At 42.4% G+C, this 13,997-nt stretch overlaps 1 protein-coding gene across 2 annotated transcripts in view; it reads right to left on the bottom strand.

Moving 5' to 3' along the window:
- The window catches only part of snx8a (sorting nexin 8a), a 47,534-nt gene that overhangs the window by 5,660 nt on the left and 27,877 nt on the right, over window positions 1–13,997 (bottom strand). For both annotated transcript variants that reach the window (XM_072268385.1, XM_072268386.1), the window contains exons 7-12: window positions 13,092–13,172; window positions 8,678–8,838; window positions 6,682–6,814; window positions 2,123–2,191; window positions 1,829–1,978; window positions 464–613 (exon numbers count right to left, since the gene is read on the bottom strand). In XM_072268385.1, coding sequence (XP_072124486.1) covers window positions 464–613; window positions 1,829–1,978; window positions 2,123–2,191; window positions 6,682–6,814; window positions 8,678–8,838; window positions 13,092–13,172 — 744 coding nt within the window. The remainder of the gene's footprint in view (window positions 1–463; window positions 614–1,828; window positions 1,979–2,122; window positions 2,192–6,681; window positions 6,815–8,677; window positions 8,839–13,091; window positions 13,173–13,997) is intronic.

Below are 13,997 nucleotides of genomic sequence, written 5' to 3'. Positions count from 1 at the left end.
ACTCATGAGTGGTTTAGGCAGGGTGAACACACATAGCTTTACACCCCACCCGTGCCCCAAGAAAGGGAACTATATGAGAGGGCACAGATTTAAATTGAGAGGTAAAAGATTTAAGGACTTGAGGAGCAACTTCTTCACACAGAAGGAAGTGCATTTAGGGATTGAGCTGCCAGCGAAAGTAGTTGGGGCAGGTACAGTGGTATCATTTAAAAGATATTTGATAAATAATTGATAGGAGTTTGAGGGAATACAGGTAAATAGAACCAGCTTGCTGGATATAATGGGTGTATTATGCTGAAAGGCTTATTTCCATGCTGTATTGTTCAATGACTCTAAAATATCAGAATTGGATATTCAGATGCCACATGCAACCATGGACCAGAACGTAGGAGTGCTGCTTGTCGAACTGCCATCATGCAAAAGGGAGAAGGAAGGTTAGTTACTATTGCTGGACTGACTGTACCTCATGGTGCCCTTGAATCTGGGAATCGATGAAAGCAGTCAGCACATGGGAAGTGATATGCAGGTAGATGTGGATGAGCTGAGTCTCCTGGTGCAGGCAAAATAAGGAGAAGTAGTTCCGGAGTTCCATGGTCAATATGGTGTTTTCTTGCTAAAAGGCAGATTGCAGACGAAAGGTACATCAAGAGGAAAGTGAACATGCCAAATTAACAGTAATACTCCTTCGTGAACACTGTGCTCACCCTGCAACCCCGCCCCCCCATCCACAGTAGATGGCATTTAATGATCACCATTCTTTTGGCAGCTGCAATGCTGTTTGAAAGGCCATGAGCAGAGGTTTGAAATGACAGTACAAGGGAGATAATAGACCAGATGAACCACACATTACATCTCCCCCACCTAATTACCCATAAATTAGTCTGTTGACTACCAGCATTTTCTAATATTTCTTAAATAGTCAAATCTATCACCTGAATATTTTAATTAAACTTGTTTTCCTGAGATATGAAAACTCATCACCATCTCTTCCTTCATCGAACATAGCCTGAATACAAAATCCACTTGTATTCATTCACAGAACGTGAGCGTCACCAGTAAGGGCAAAAATTAACTACCACCCCATTCGTCTTGCATTAAACGAGCAGTTTTTCTCCTCCCCAGAGGGTTGTAAAGGGTACTGTGGAGCTACAGTCACTTATAGATGGCACTTTTTCCCTTTAGAAAGGATTATTTTCAAATCTAATTTAAACGTCCCATTTACTGCAGTGTGATTTCAACTTTCACATTTCAGATTTCTTTTGATCGGCAACTGGCAGTCACATATTCAGCCACCTGCATCCTATTTACTGGGAACAAAGAATTGATAAAGAATTTTAGCACGGTGTTTGAGAAAGTTTGACAAAGGGTGGAAGTAGTGAACTCGATGAAATTGATGAGTTCTGCACAGATGTAGGAAGCAGCACCAATGTGTTCATCAATGTAGTGGGGAAGTCTTGAGGAGTGGTGTCAGAGCGCATTAAGAACAAGGACTTCTTTGCATGGGCATCAAAAAAAAAGCATGGCTCCATCTTTGCTTTGTAGAAAGTGAGGAATCAAAAGAAAAGTTGTTCAGGATAAGAACCCACTCAGTTTCTCCAGCAATTTTACTTTTGCTCCACAATCTTTAGCCCTTTGCTATCTCCACTTATCACCTCCTGTCCTGTCACCATCCTCAACTTTCTCTTCCCCACCCATTTCTGTTCTTTTGCATTGAAACTACCACCCATTATTGATATCCACATCTTGTATAGGAGCCAGACAATACTCACTGGTCAGGTATTGAGGAGCTACAGTACATTCAACAAAATTTTCCAGAAATTCCAAGCACCTGCAAGATTCGTGATTCCAGTTGCTCCACAGAAATCTGCTCCTTGCTCTGCACGGTTACACTCATCATCTGCCGTTTCATAGAGGTGTATTTCTGTAATGCACGCTGGTGCTCATGAAGCACACCTTTCTCATGCCGCTCACACAAGTCCTAGAAAGAAAGGTTGGGGAAGATAGAGGAGGTGCGATGTTAGTTACTGACAGGAGATCCAAACAAAGGCAATTCATTTCCAAACTGAAATTAATTTCCTATTTTCAGCAGATTACAGATTGGGTGTGCTTCTGTATCACTGACCTTATAGGACTGCAATAAATCCAGAAAGATATTGAGTTTTTCCACTACTTCCTCCTCTTCTCGTTTACCCTGTTTAAGAAATGGAAACTATTTTGAAGACCTTGGAATATGCTTTTATAATAACTCATTTGTTCTTTCTATTATTTATTTGTAGCTGATTTGCTCTTAGGACTCAACCATATTACTCTTGATCTGGCAAGATAGTGGTGCAACTAGTTACAGCGGCTTTTACTAGGGTCAACGACAGGTGCCACTGTTATACTTAAACGTACGTTCAATGATCACAAGATCCTGCTATACGTTGAGAACTCAAAGGACTGCAGGTCTCCACCATCAGCAAGTTGCTCACTGGCAGAGACAATAAAGAGGTTGCGCAACATGCTGCTGCCCGAGTCGATGGAGGCTTACAGGCAAATAGCAAGTGGCCGTCACGGTCACTTTTCTTGTGATTGCAAGACGCCTTTAGACATCGTTAAACCGGTCTACCACAAGTTCGATTCGCTGATTTATTGGATGCGAGCAGAGGCAGATGGAAGGGGCCTAGTCCTCTGTCATAGTGAGATCTAGGCCCGAAACCACGGTGTTGCCTGTTTGCAGCTGCCTAGAATGAGGGGACAAAGTCATTATGCTTCACCAGGGTGTCCAGAACAGAGTCAGAGCTGCCCTCCCGAGCTTTCGCTCAGCATAAGACAACCTCTGTTGTGGCCGACTGCAGATTCTTTAGCAACACTCAATGAGCCCAGACCTCAAGCTGTGGGTTCGCTTGCTCTTCAGCTGCTGGAGGTAAAGCATTTGAGCCGTAGCGCTCTTCCAGGGCTAGCATAGCAAGTTGTGGCAACTGAAGATTTAAAATGGACTGAGGGGTCTGGACTATGTGCAGATATATTTGTCTGGTTGCATTTTGTATATGCGAGGACTGGGCCTCAAACACGGTGTTGCCTAGCAGGTGCTGGGAGCCAATCAACAGATGAGATCAGTGGGCTGGGGAGGTTCTGGCCAGTGGGAGGTCACACAAGTTCTCTCTAAACACCAATTTCTTGGCACAGGGGCAGTCAATAAGATCAATGGGTCTCCAATCACATTCACCCTAGTAACTTCCAGAAGTGGATATAATTGACTCTGCAACTTTAATACTAGCTATGGTGCAGTGTACATTCTTTGATATTGAAGATTGGAGGGCTCACACTCCACTCCAAAGTCATGAACACATGATCTTAGCCAAAATATTTGCTGTAATGAAAAAGTGCACCACCAAGGTGAGTCAGTCATACAAGTTATAAACAGGCCATTCAACCCAATTCATTCATGCCAACAAATTGTCTCATTGCCTGCATTTGCCCCCATATCCCTATAAAATTTTATTATTCATGAACCCACACAGATGTCTTTTAAAAGTTGTAATTTTACCTGCCTCTACCACTTCCTCTGGCAGTATTTTTCATTATTTACCTTCTTGCCCCTCAAATCCCCTTTAATTGTTTTCCCTTCACACTTGAAACTTATACCATCTAGATTTAGACTACCCTACCCTAGGAAAGACTTTGATTATGCACCATATCCACATCCCTCAATTTTTTATATCTCTGTAAAATTATCTTCCAGCTTCCACTACTCCAGAAAAAAAGGCCAGTGACATCCTTGTAAAATGTTTTCCTTCTCTAGTTCAAGCACATTACTCCTATAGTACAGCAACCAAAACTGAAAGCAATTTTCTGGTGCTCTGTCACCAACATCTTGCACAATTGTAACATGACATTCCACCTCTTGTACCCAAATGTCCCATCCAGTGAAGGCAAATATGCCAAATACCTTCATGACCTTGCTTACTTGTGTCATCATTCTGAAGGAATTGTGTACTTGTATTCCTGGGTCTCTCTGCCCTACAACATTCCTCAGGGCATTCTTTATTCTGTTTTAATTTCCAAACAGCATGGCTTCACACTTGACTGTATTAAACTCTATCTACCATTCCCTTATCCAGTTCCTCAGTTAATCTTGATCCTTTGGAAACCTTAGACAACTTTCTTCACTGTCCACCACACCACTAACTTTGGTGTCATCTGCAGACTGGGGATTTATCTACCTTTTTGTGCATTAAGACTGCCAACAAGACCTCTTCAACATTTCTTCATAATATCGACATGTTTAAAGACATCACTGAATTTTCTCTTGCTTCCATAACCTCTCATTGTAACTACAGGTAAGTATTTATTTAACACCTTGACCATCTCTTGTGGCTCCACACCTAGGTGACTGCAATGATCCTTAAGGGGACCTATTTTCCCCCAGTTACCGTTTTGTTCTTTGTACTCCTACATCCCTTCAACCTCAAGAAATTTGCTCGACCCCAGCTCTCTATACCCAAGAGATGCCTGTCTGTTTTCTGATCAGAACCTTAAATTTCCCTCGTCAGCCAGGGTTCCCCAATTCTAAAAATCTTGCCCATCACTGTACAGGTACATGCTACATTAAAGCATTACCCAATTCCATTCCAAGTGGATGCAAGGTCCACAACATACTACTTCTGAGCCTCTGAAACAAACAAAATCATCTTCTGCTAGTAACAACAGGAATTCTGCAGATGCTGGAAATTCAAGCAACACACATCAAAGTTGCTGGTGAACGCAGCAGGCCAGGAAGCATCTGTAGGAAGAGGTGCAGTCGACGTTTCAGGCCGAGACCCTTCGTCAGGACTAACTGAAGGAAGAGTGAGTAAGGGATTTGAAAGTTGGAGGGGGAGGGGGAGATCCAAAATGATAGGAGAAGACAGGAGGGGGAGGGATGGAGCCAAGAGCTGGACAGGTGATCGGCAAAAGGGGATACGAGAGGATCATGGGACAGGAGGTCCGGGAAGAAAGACGGGGGGCGGAACCCAGAGGATGAGCAAGAGGTATATTCAGAGGGACAGAGGGAGAAAAAGGAGAGTGAGAGAAAGAATGTGTGCATAAAAATGAGTAACAGATGGGATACGAGGGGGAGGTGGGGCCTTAGCGGAAGTTAGAGAAGTCGATGTTCATGCCATCAGGTTGGAGGCTACCCAGATGGAATATAAGGTGTTGTTCCTCCAACCTGAGTGTGGCTTCATCTTTACAGTAGAGGAGGCCGTGGATGGACATGTCAGAATGGGAATGGGATGTGGAATTAAAATGTGTGGCCACTGGGAGATCCTGCTTTCTCTGGCGGACAGAGCGTAAATGTTCAGCAAAGCGGTCTCCCAGTCTGCATCGGGTCTCGCCAATATATAAAAGGCCACATTGGGAGCACCGGACGCAGTATATCACCCCAGTCGACTCACAGGTGAAGTGTTGCCTCCCCTGGAAGGACTGCTTGGGGCCCAAATGGTGGTAAGGGAGGAAGTGTAAGGGCATGTGTAGCACTTGTTCCGCTTACATGGATAAGTGCCAGGAGGGAGATCAGTGGGGAGGGATGGGGGGGACGAATGGACAAGGGAGTCACCTAGGGAGCGATCCCTGCGGAATGCAGAGAGAGGGGGGGAGGGAAAGATGTGCTTAGTGGTGGGATCCCGTTGGAGGTGGCGGAAGTTACGGAGAATAATATGTTGGACCCGGAGGCTGGTGGGGTGGTAGGCGAGGACCAGGGGAACCCTATTCCTAGTGGGGTGGCGAGAGGATGGAGTGAGAGCAGATGTACGTGAAATGGGGGAGATGCGTTTAAGAGCAGAGTTGATAGTGGAGGAAGGGAAGCCCCTTTCTTTAAAAAAGGAAGACATCTCCCTCGTCCTAGAATGAAAAGCCTCATCCTGAGAGCAGATGCGGCGGAGACGGAGGAATTGCGAGAAAGGCATGGCGTTTTTGCAAGAGACAGGGTGAGAAGAGGAATAGTCCAGATAGCTGTGAGAGTCAGTAGGCTTATAGTAGACATCAGTGGATAAGCTGTCTCCAGAGACAGAGACAGAAAGATCTAGAAAGGGGAGGGAGGTGTCGGAAATGGACCAGGTAAACTTGAGGGCAGGGTGAAAGTTGGAGGCAAAGTTAATAAAGTCAACGAGTTCTGCATGCGTGCAGGAAGCAGCGCCAATGCAGTCATCGATGTAGCGAAGGAAAAGTGGGGGACAGATACCAGAATAGGCACGGAACATAGATTGTTCCACAAACCCAACAAAAAGGCAGGCATAGCTAGGACCCATACGGGTGCCCATAGCTACACCTTTAGTTTGGAGGAAGTGGGAGGAGCCAAAGGAGAAATTATTAAGAGTAAGGACTAATTCCGCTAGACGGAGCAGAGTGGTGGTAGAGGGGAACTGATTAGGTCTGGAATCCAAAAAGAAGCGTAGAGCTTTAAGACCTTACTGATGGGGGATGGAAGTATATAAGGACTGGACATCCATGGTGAAAATAAAGCGGTGGGGGCCAGGGAACATCTTCTGCTAATGATCTAATTACGGTCTCTGGGATCTTGCTGTGTAAATTGGATACAGTATTATTACTTGCAAGATAATTAGCAAAGACCTGTGGGGCATAACGATTTCTAAAAGAAAATGTCAGACCAATCCTCATGTTAACCAGTGGTGCAAGACAGTGATTAATTATTGGACCTACCTGCCTTGCAGCTTTATCAGCAAGTAACGCAAACTCCACAGATAAGCTTTTAAGCGTTTGCTTCAAGGTTCCCCACATGCTGCTTGTAGCCAATGCCCACGATGGAACTGGTGTTGTGTCAGAGCCCAGAGTACTGAGGCACAAAGTGAGGAGAGGAAACAAAATTTCAGTTACTGGCATCAAAATATTTTTAAAAAAGAAAACACCACCACTATATCATATGAACATACCAGCCATCAGAACAAAAACTTCCAACCCAAGGATGATGTGGAAGTAATTTCATCAACCTGGTAATATCAGCTTAAACTGAGGGCTCAGCACAACAATTTGGGCAACTAGAGAAAATTACAGATGCTGGCATTGCCAGTGATGCTACTGTTATAGAATCAGAATCAAGTTGCTTATCACTGACTTGTATGATGTGAAACTTTGCAGCAAAACACTGCAAAGTCATAAAAATTACTATAAATTACAAATTAAACTGGGCAAAAAAAAAGAATGACAAGTTAGTCTTCATGGATTCAAAGAAATCAGTAAGGTCAATAATTTTCATAATTGCTTCAATCTGACCTCTTGTTATTGGCAATTTTAATTTTCCATTATTGGCAACCAAGTTGCATGTTCTGCCAAGCTCTTCTCTCTTTTTAAAGATGCTTCTTAAAATATTTTTGAGCATATCTTCAGTCACTTTTCTTTGCAGCTAACCAGCAAAGTTTTTTTCTGAAAATACTTCTGTAAAATGCCTTGGCATATTTTTGTGACATTAAATGTTATAGCCTATGAATCTGTAGCCAACTGTTTATTTAACAATGGTTACACTTCAGGAGTATTTCAGTGGCTGCAGAATACTGTATTGGAATAGCCCAAGCCTAAAGCAGATGTTATACAATTGCAAGTTCATACTTTGAAAGCAAACTGACGTTAAAAACAATTGGACCTTGTTTGCCAAGTGAAAAGTTGTGCATCCAAATTCATTTTACTCAGCTTCAATCAGTTCCCTCAAGTCTGCAGATCTGAGTTCCATTAGCACAAGCATTTCCTTCCTGTGACATGCCAAAACTATTTTCCTGATCACAAAAAGATGCCCCCACCTTCCAAGCTTCTCTTCCCCGCGCCCCCCCCACCCTCGAGTATTCCTACCTTCTCCAGGAGGACGGTTACTATTTTAAGCCTTGTTCAGTCACCAAACCAGCAACTTCAAACTCTCCATAAACCAATCTTGACCTCATCCAGCAAATAACAGCAAGCTGCAGCTGTTTCCAATCACACTGACTGGTGAGAAACTAACAACTAACTTGTATTCTGTCCGAGTCTCTGACCTACTCTTTCTAATTGCACTTGCGTTTCCACAAATCATTATTTGAGCCTTTGAATCATTAAATTAACTTCTACTCACTCCACAGATGGAAGCTCGAGGACCATTTGCACACTGTACCCTCATAATACTGCATAGCAAGGAAAATAATAATTACAAACAATCTCTTGCCATGCACACACCATTTACTTCATATCCTTAAACTTCCTTAAATCCTGCAAGATCACAACTGCCAGCTTGTTATCACCCTAAGCGTAGTGTTCCATTTTCTGCTGTCGTTTCCCTTTTCTCGTTGTCTGAGCTGGCTTTGTAACCAAGTATGCGCTGTTCCATGTGGATCTTGGAAGCAATTACCTCAGCTTAACTCAGTTCTTCCACCCACTCTCCCCCAAGCACAGAAACAGTAAGTGCACTTCTCGGCATTGCGAGCGAACACCGAAGCTCAAAGGCTCTGTGACAAAAAGAGTTGGTGAAGTCTATACTTTTCCTATAAGCTAGAGGATAGGATTTATTAGCAGAAGTGAGAATAAGTAATTAAGCATTACTTCATTATGCAGGCTATTAAAAGATACAGAAGCTTTTATGTTAATTACTTGTACCCTCTGCAAAAGGGGAAGTTGCTTTGATTTATAAAGGAGTATGTATTATATAGTCAGATATGGAGAATCGCTCAATCCTTGCCTCAACTCCTTGCCGAACAGCAGGAGATCAGAAGCGTTTTCAGCAGATCTAAATGCCATCCTCTCTGCCCGGTCCCTTAGCTTATGGAAGCTGCTGTAAATGTTTCGTATCAGTTCCCTGCTGGCACCAAACTGAGCCTGGATATCTGGAGGCAGAAGTTCCTGCATTTTGGGCAAAAAGGTAAAATCAAAACAATGAAATCATTAGCTTCCTTCAACAAAAAGAAAATTGGCCACTTTTTTTCTTGAAGCAAATCAGTTTTAGAAAATGCTATGATGTTTTCCATGCCAGAATAACTATTTTCCATATTCCCCACAATGTCTCTACCTCTCTTTCCCCGCAACTTAAAAACACACTCATCTGTTAACTTTTCTAGTTCTGGTTGAGTTCTTGGTCCAAAATGTTAATGATTCTTTGTTCACAGATGACTACCTGCTCAGCTAAACACTTCCTGCTCTACATTTCTGTCTCTGTGGTACTGAATTAGAATTTTATGGGTCCTAGTTCCAGACAGAAACACAAATACAATATTGAAAAGTGCTACATAGTTGGAGGTAGTGAATTTTGAATGAAATGCCCTACCTACTTTTTCTGGTGGACAGAGGACCAGTGGAGAGAAATTCTCCTTGGTGCCAATATTTAGTCCTCAACCAACTTGATTATCCATAGACACAAGAGACTGCAGATGCTGTAATCCACAGCAAACAAAAACTGCTGGAAGAGCTCAGCAGGTCGGGCAACAACTCTGGATACAGAGAGCTGCATCACGGCCTGGTTCGGAAATTGTACCATCTCGGATCGCAAGACCCCGCAGCAGATAGTGAGGTCAGCTGAGATCATCGGGGTCTCTCTTCCCGCCATCACAGACATTTACACCACATGCTGCATCCGCAAAGCAAACAGCATTATGAAGGATCCCACACCCCCCTCATATAAACTCTTCTTCCTCCTGCCATCTGGAAAAAGGCACCGAAGCATTCGGGCTCTCACGACCAGACTATGTAACAGTTTCTTCCCCCAAAGCCATTAGACTCCTCAATACCCAGAGCCTGGCTTGACACCAACCTACTATACCCTCTACTCTACTGTCTTGTTTATTATTTGTTATTATTTATTGTAATGCCTGCACTGTTTTGTGCACTTTATGCAGTCCTGGATAGGTCTGTAGTCCAGTGTAGTTTTTGTGTTTTGTTTTACGTAGTTCAGTGTAGTTTTTGTATTGTTTCATGTAGCACCATGGTCCTGGAAAATGTTGTCTCATTTTTACTATGTTCTGTACCAGCAGTTATGGTTGAAATTACAATAAAAAAAGTGACTTGACTTGACAATCAACATTTCGGATCAAGATCCTCATCAGGAGTCAGATGCCTAAACGGAGTTTCTCCAGCAGTTTGCTTTTTGCTCACTAAATAATCTAATAATTTTATTGCAATACCTTCTCTCCTTCAAAATAAAAAAAAGGTACTTATTTTTCATAAATGATGTACAGGAATGTTGGGAAGAACATTAAAGGAAACAGATCAAAATTGGACAAATGGAACCAAGTTACAGATTAGCCTTAACGGAACAGCAAATCTGTGGACCATCTGATGCACCATTTGACTAGCCTTAGTTCCAAAAAGCAGAACACAGATCCTTTCATTCATTTAAACTAATTGCATAGAACTTTGATTTGAAAACTTAAAAATTGTTACCAATAGGAGAGTGACCTACACCAGTACAACGACACCTGATTATAAACTCTAACCATCATGCTGCCAAAAAGGAACCCATGACATTCTCCGCTTCTTGTGCCCCACAACATTGGTTCCATTACTCTAAACAAACACTTCTACTTGCCACATTTCTGCTTTCATCTTCTCTATTCCTCCAAGATAGTTTGCCGCATCCCTATCTTCTACTTCAAATACCTCCACATTCAACTTATTACCCTCTATTGTGAATAAGATTCAACCGTCAGACACAGCTCTACCTCCTGTTTCAGCATTCTGAAGAGACATTCTCTGACTTTCCAGTGTATTCTTCCATTTCCAGCAATTACCCCCCTTCTCAGAATTTTCCCATCCAACTGCAGGAAGTGCAACATCTGACCTTTCACCTCATCCTTACAAGACATAGGAGCAGAATTAGGCCATTTGATCCATTGTGTCTGCTCCACCATTTCATCATGGCTAATCTATTTCCTTCAGCTGCATTCTCTTGCCTTCTCCACGTAACCTTTCATGCCGACTAATCAAGAAGCTACCAACCTCCACCTTAAAATTACCTAGTGACCTGGATTCCACAGCCGCCTCTGGCAACAAATTCCATAGATTCACCATCCTCTGGCTAAAGAAATTCCTCATCTCTATTCTAAAAAGACATCCTTTTATTTTGAGGCTGTGCCCGCTGGTCCTAGACTCCCCCACCAAAGGAAACATCCTCTTCACATCCATTCTATCAAGGCCTTTCAACATTTGATAAGATTCAGTGAGATCCCCCCTCATTCTTCTAAATTCTAGTGAGTACAAGCCCTGAGCCTTCAATAACTGCTCGCATGCCATTCCCACAATCATTCTATGAACCTCCTCTGAACCCCCTCAAATGTCAGCACATCCTTTCTTAAATTAGGGACCCAAAACTCTCTCAATACCCCAAATAAGGCCTCATTAGTGCCTTATACAGCCTCAGCATTACATCTTTGCTTTTATATTCTGTCTCTTGAAAAGAATGCTAACATTGCATTCGCCTTTCTCACCACCAATTCAACCTGCAAATTAACCTTTAGGGAATCCTGTACGAGGACTCCCAAATCCCTTTGCACCTCACATTTTTGAATTTCCTCCTCATTTAGAAAATAGTCTATGCTTTTATTCCTTCTACCAAAGTTCATGATCATACACTTCTCCACATGATATTCCATCTGCCACCTCTTTTCCCATTTTCCTAATCCAAGCCCTTCTGCAGCCTTTCTGTTTCCTGAATACTACCTGCCCTGCCACCTATCTTTGAATTGTCTGCAGACTTAGCCACAAAGTCATCAATTTCATCATCCAAATCATTGGAATACAACATAAAAAGCAGTCCCAACACAGACCCCTGTGGAACACTACTAGACATTGGCAAACAATCCAAAGAGGACCCCTTTCCCCCCCCCCCAATCTTCACCTCCTCCCAATCAGCCAATGTTCTATCCATGCAAGTATCTTTCCTGTCACATCCTGAGCTCTTATCCTGTTTAGCAGCCTCATGTGCAGCACCTTGTCAAAGCCTTCTGGAACTCCAAGTACAAAACATCTAATTTTCATTTGTCTATCCTGCTTGTTATTTCCTTAAAGAATTCCAACAGATTTGTCACACAAGATTTTCCCATAAGGAAACCATGTTGACTTTGGCCTATTTGGTCATGTGCCTCCAAGTACTCCGAAACCACATACTTAATAATTGACTCAAACATCCTCCCAATCACGAATGTCAAGCTAATTTCCTTTCTTCTGCCTCCCTCCCTTCTTGAAAGAGTGGAGTAACATTTGTAATTTTCCAGTCCTCTGGAACCATGCCAGAATCTATTGATTCTTAAAAGATCACTACTTCCCCTCCACAACCTCTTCTGCTACTTCTTTTAGAACCCTGGGTGTAGCTGATCAGATCCAGATGGCTCATCTCCCTTTAGACCTTTCAGTTTCCCCAGCATCATCTCCCTAGTAATAGCAACTGCACTTACTTCTGCCATTGACACTCTCAAACTTCCAGCATACTACAAATTTGTCTTCCTATATTGTAGCAACAAAGCCCAAAGTAACTTAGAGGAAGAGCACTTTATCTTCAATATTACAGGCCTCAAGACTCAATGCTGAATTCAAAGATTTCAAATTACTAGCTTTTCCTGTTTGTAAGAAAGAATTTTGAAACAAGTTCATCCATCTACAATATTTCCTCGGTTTCTCTCTGTATAGTTGAGAAATGATCTAGTATTTCCACTATCCTGTTTTTATTTCAAGTTTCTATTGGTTGCTCTATTTTACGTCTCACATTTCCAGCATTTTTCTTTCCTTTAACTGCCCTTCATCATCTCCTCCAGTCAGATTAGCTGTAAATACAAGGATTCTTCATCCGCTCTTACAAGAAACTGACAGGATCTGTGCCACCTGGACAATCCATGCTGTCATAGACATTGCATATTCTCTCCACCTCTCCGCAACTTCAAAAGATGCTTATTTTCTTGCTTTTCTGGTTCTGATAAAAGGTCATTGATCAGAAATATTAACTGTTTATCTCTTCACAGAAGCTGCCTGACAATTGAGCATTTCTAGCACCTGCAGTACTTGGACTTCCTTATACTTGCTATACACGCAACATAAAGATCATATGTAGCAAAACCAACAGTGCCCAGCTGAGGAAGTTACAAGTATAACACCAAGGTTCAAAACATTACCTTGGCTGTTGGTGCAATTCCACATGTCAGGAACTCATCACCCATTCCTCGCAATGATTCACGGATTTTATTTTGAACATCCTTTAAAGGAAAAAAAACACAAAAAACCTTGAAAATCATGTCTCAAAGAGTCAGTTTTAATTAGCATTTTATAAAAATCAAAGGCAGCATTTATTGCATATTTCTCATTGGTTGAGTGAATGGCATGAAGATAGCACAGCAGTTCTGTGCACCTGATGTTTGCTCCATCATTCTGGAAGGCTGTTAAGACAGCCACAATGATGCAGGACTGGGAGTCACACAGATCCAAACCAGACATTTGGCACATCAGAGGTGCAAAGATAGGCAATGCTTTTATTCCAAAAACAAAAAAAGAACCCAAATCATATATTAATGGAAATATTATTCTCAGCATGCTGACTGTGGTAAGCAAAGTGGAATGGGACAGATCAATTCCATTTGTTGCTATGTCAGCTTTTTCACTATAAAGACATCAAGATATTAAAAATCATTTCCATTTGACTGCATCAATTACAGATCCCTCTCACCTTCCCCCTACCCAGTTCTGGGATCCTGTAGCATGGTGTGCATTCAAAAGAATTGCTTTTCCCCATCATCTATAGGTGGTGGTGCATGGTCTTTCTTCAACACAGTAACATTGATGGGATGTAGGCAGAAAACAGTTCTCAGTTTTTCCTCAGTCAATTTAAACCTCCATGGTGGTGTAGCAGTTAGTGTGACACTACTGCAGCTCAGGGCGTTCCAGGGATCACCTTCACGATAGTGTAGCAGTTAGCATGACGCTATTACAATTCTGGGGGTTCCACAGTTTAGAGTTCAATTCTCCAAGGAGTTTCTGTATGTCCTCCTGGTGGAATATGTAGATTTTTCCCTGGTGCTCTGGTT

This window comes from Mobula birostris, chromosome 9 (assembly GCF_030028105.1).
Source record: "Mobula birostris isolate sMobBir1 chromosome 9, sMobBir1.hap1, whole genome shotgun sequence".
In the NCBI taxonomy this organism is placed as follows: Eukaryota; Metazoa; Chordata; class Chondrichthyes; order Myliobatiformes; family Myliobatidae; genus Mobula; species Mobula birostris.
Note: the sequence above shows the minus strand (reverse complement) of the source record. Positions and strands in the feature narration are given on the sequence as shown.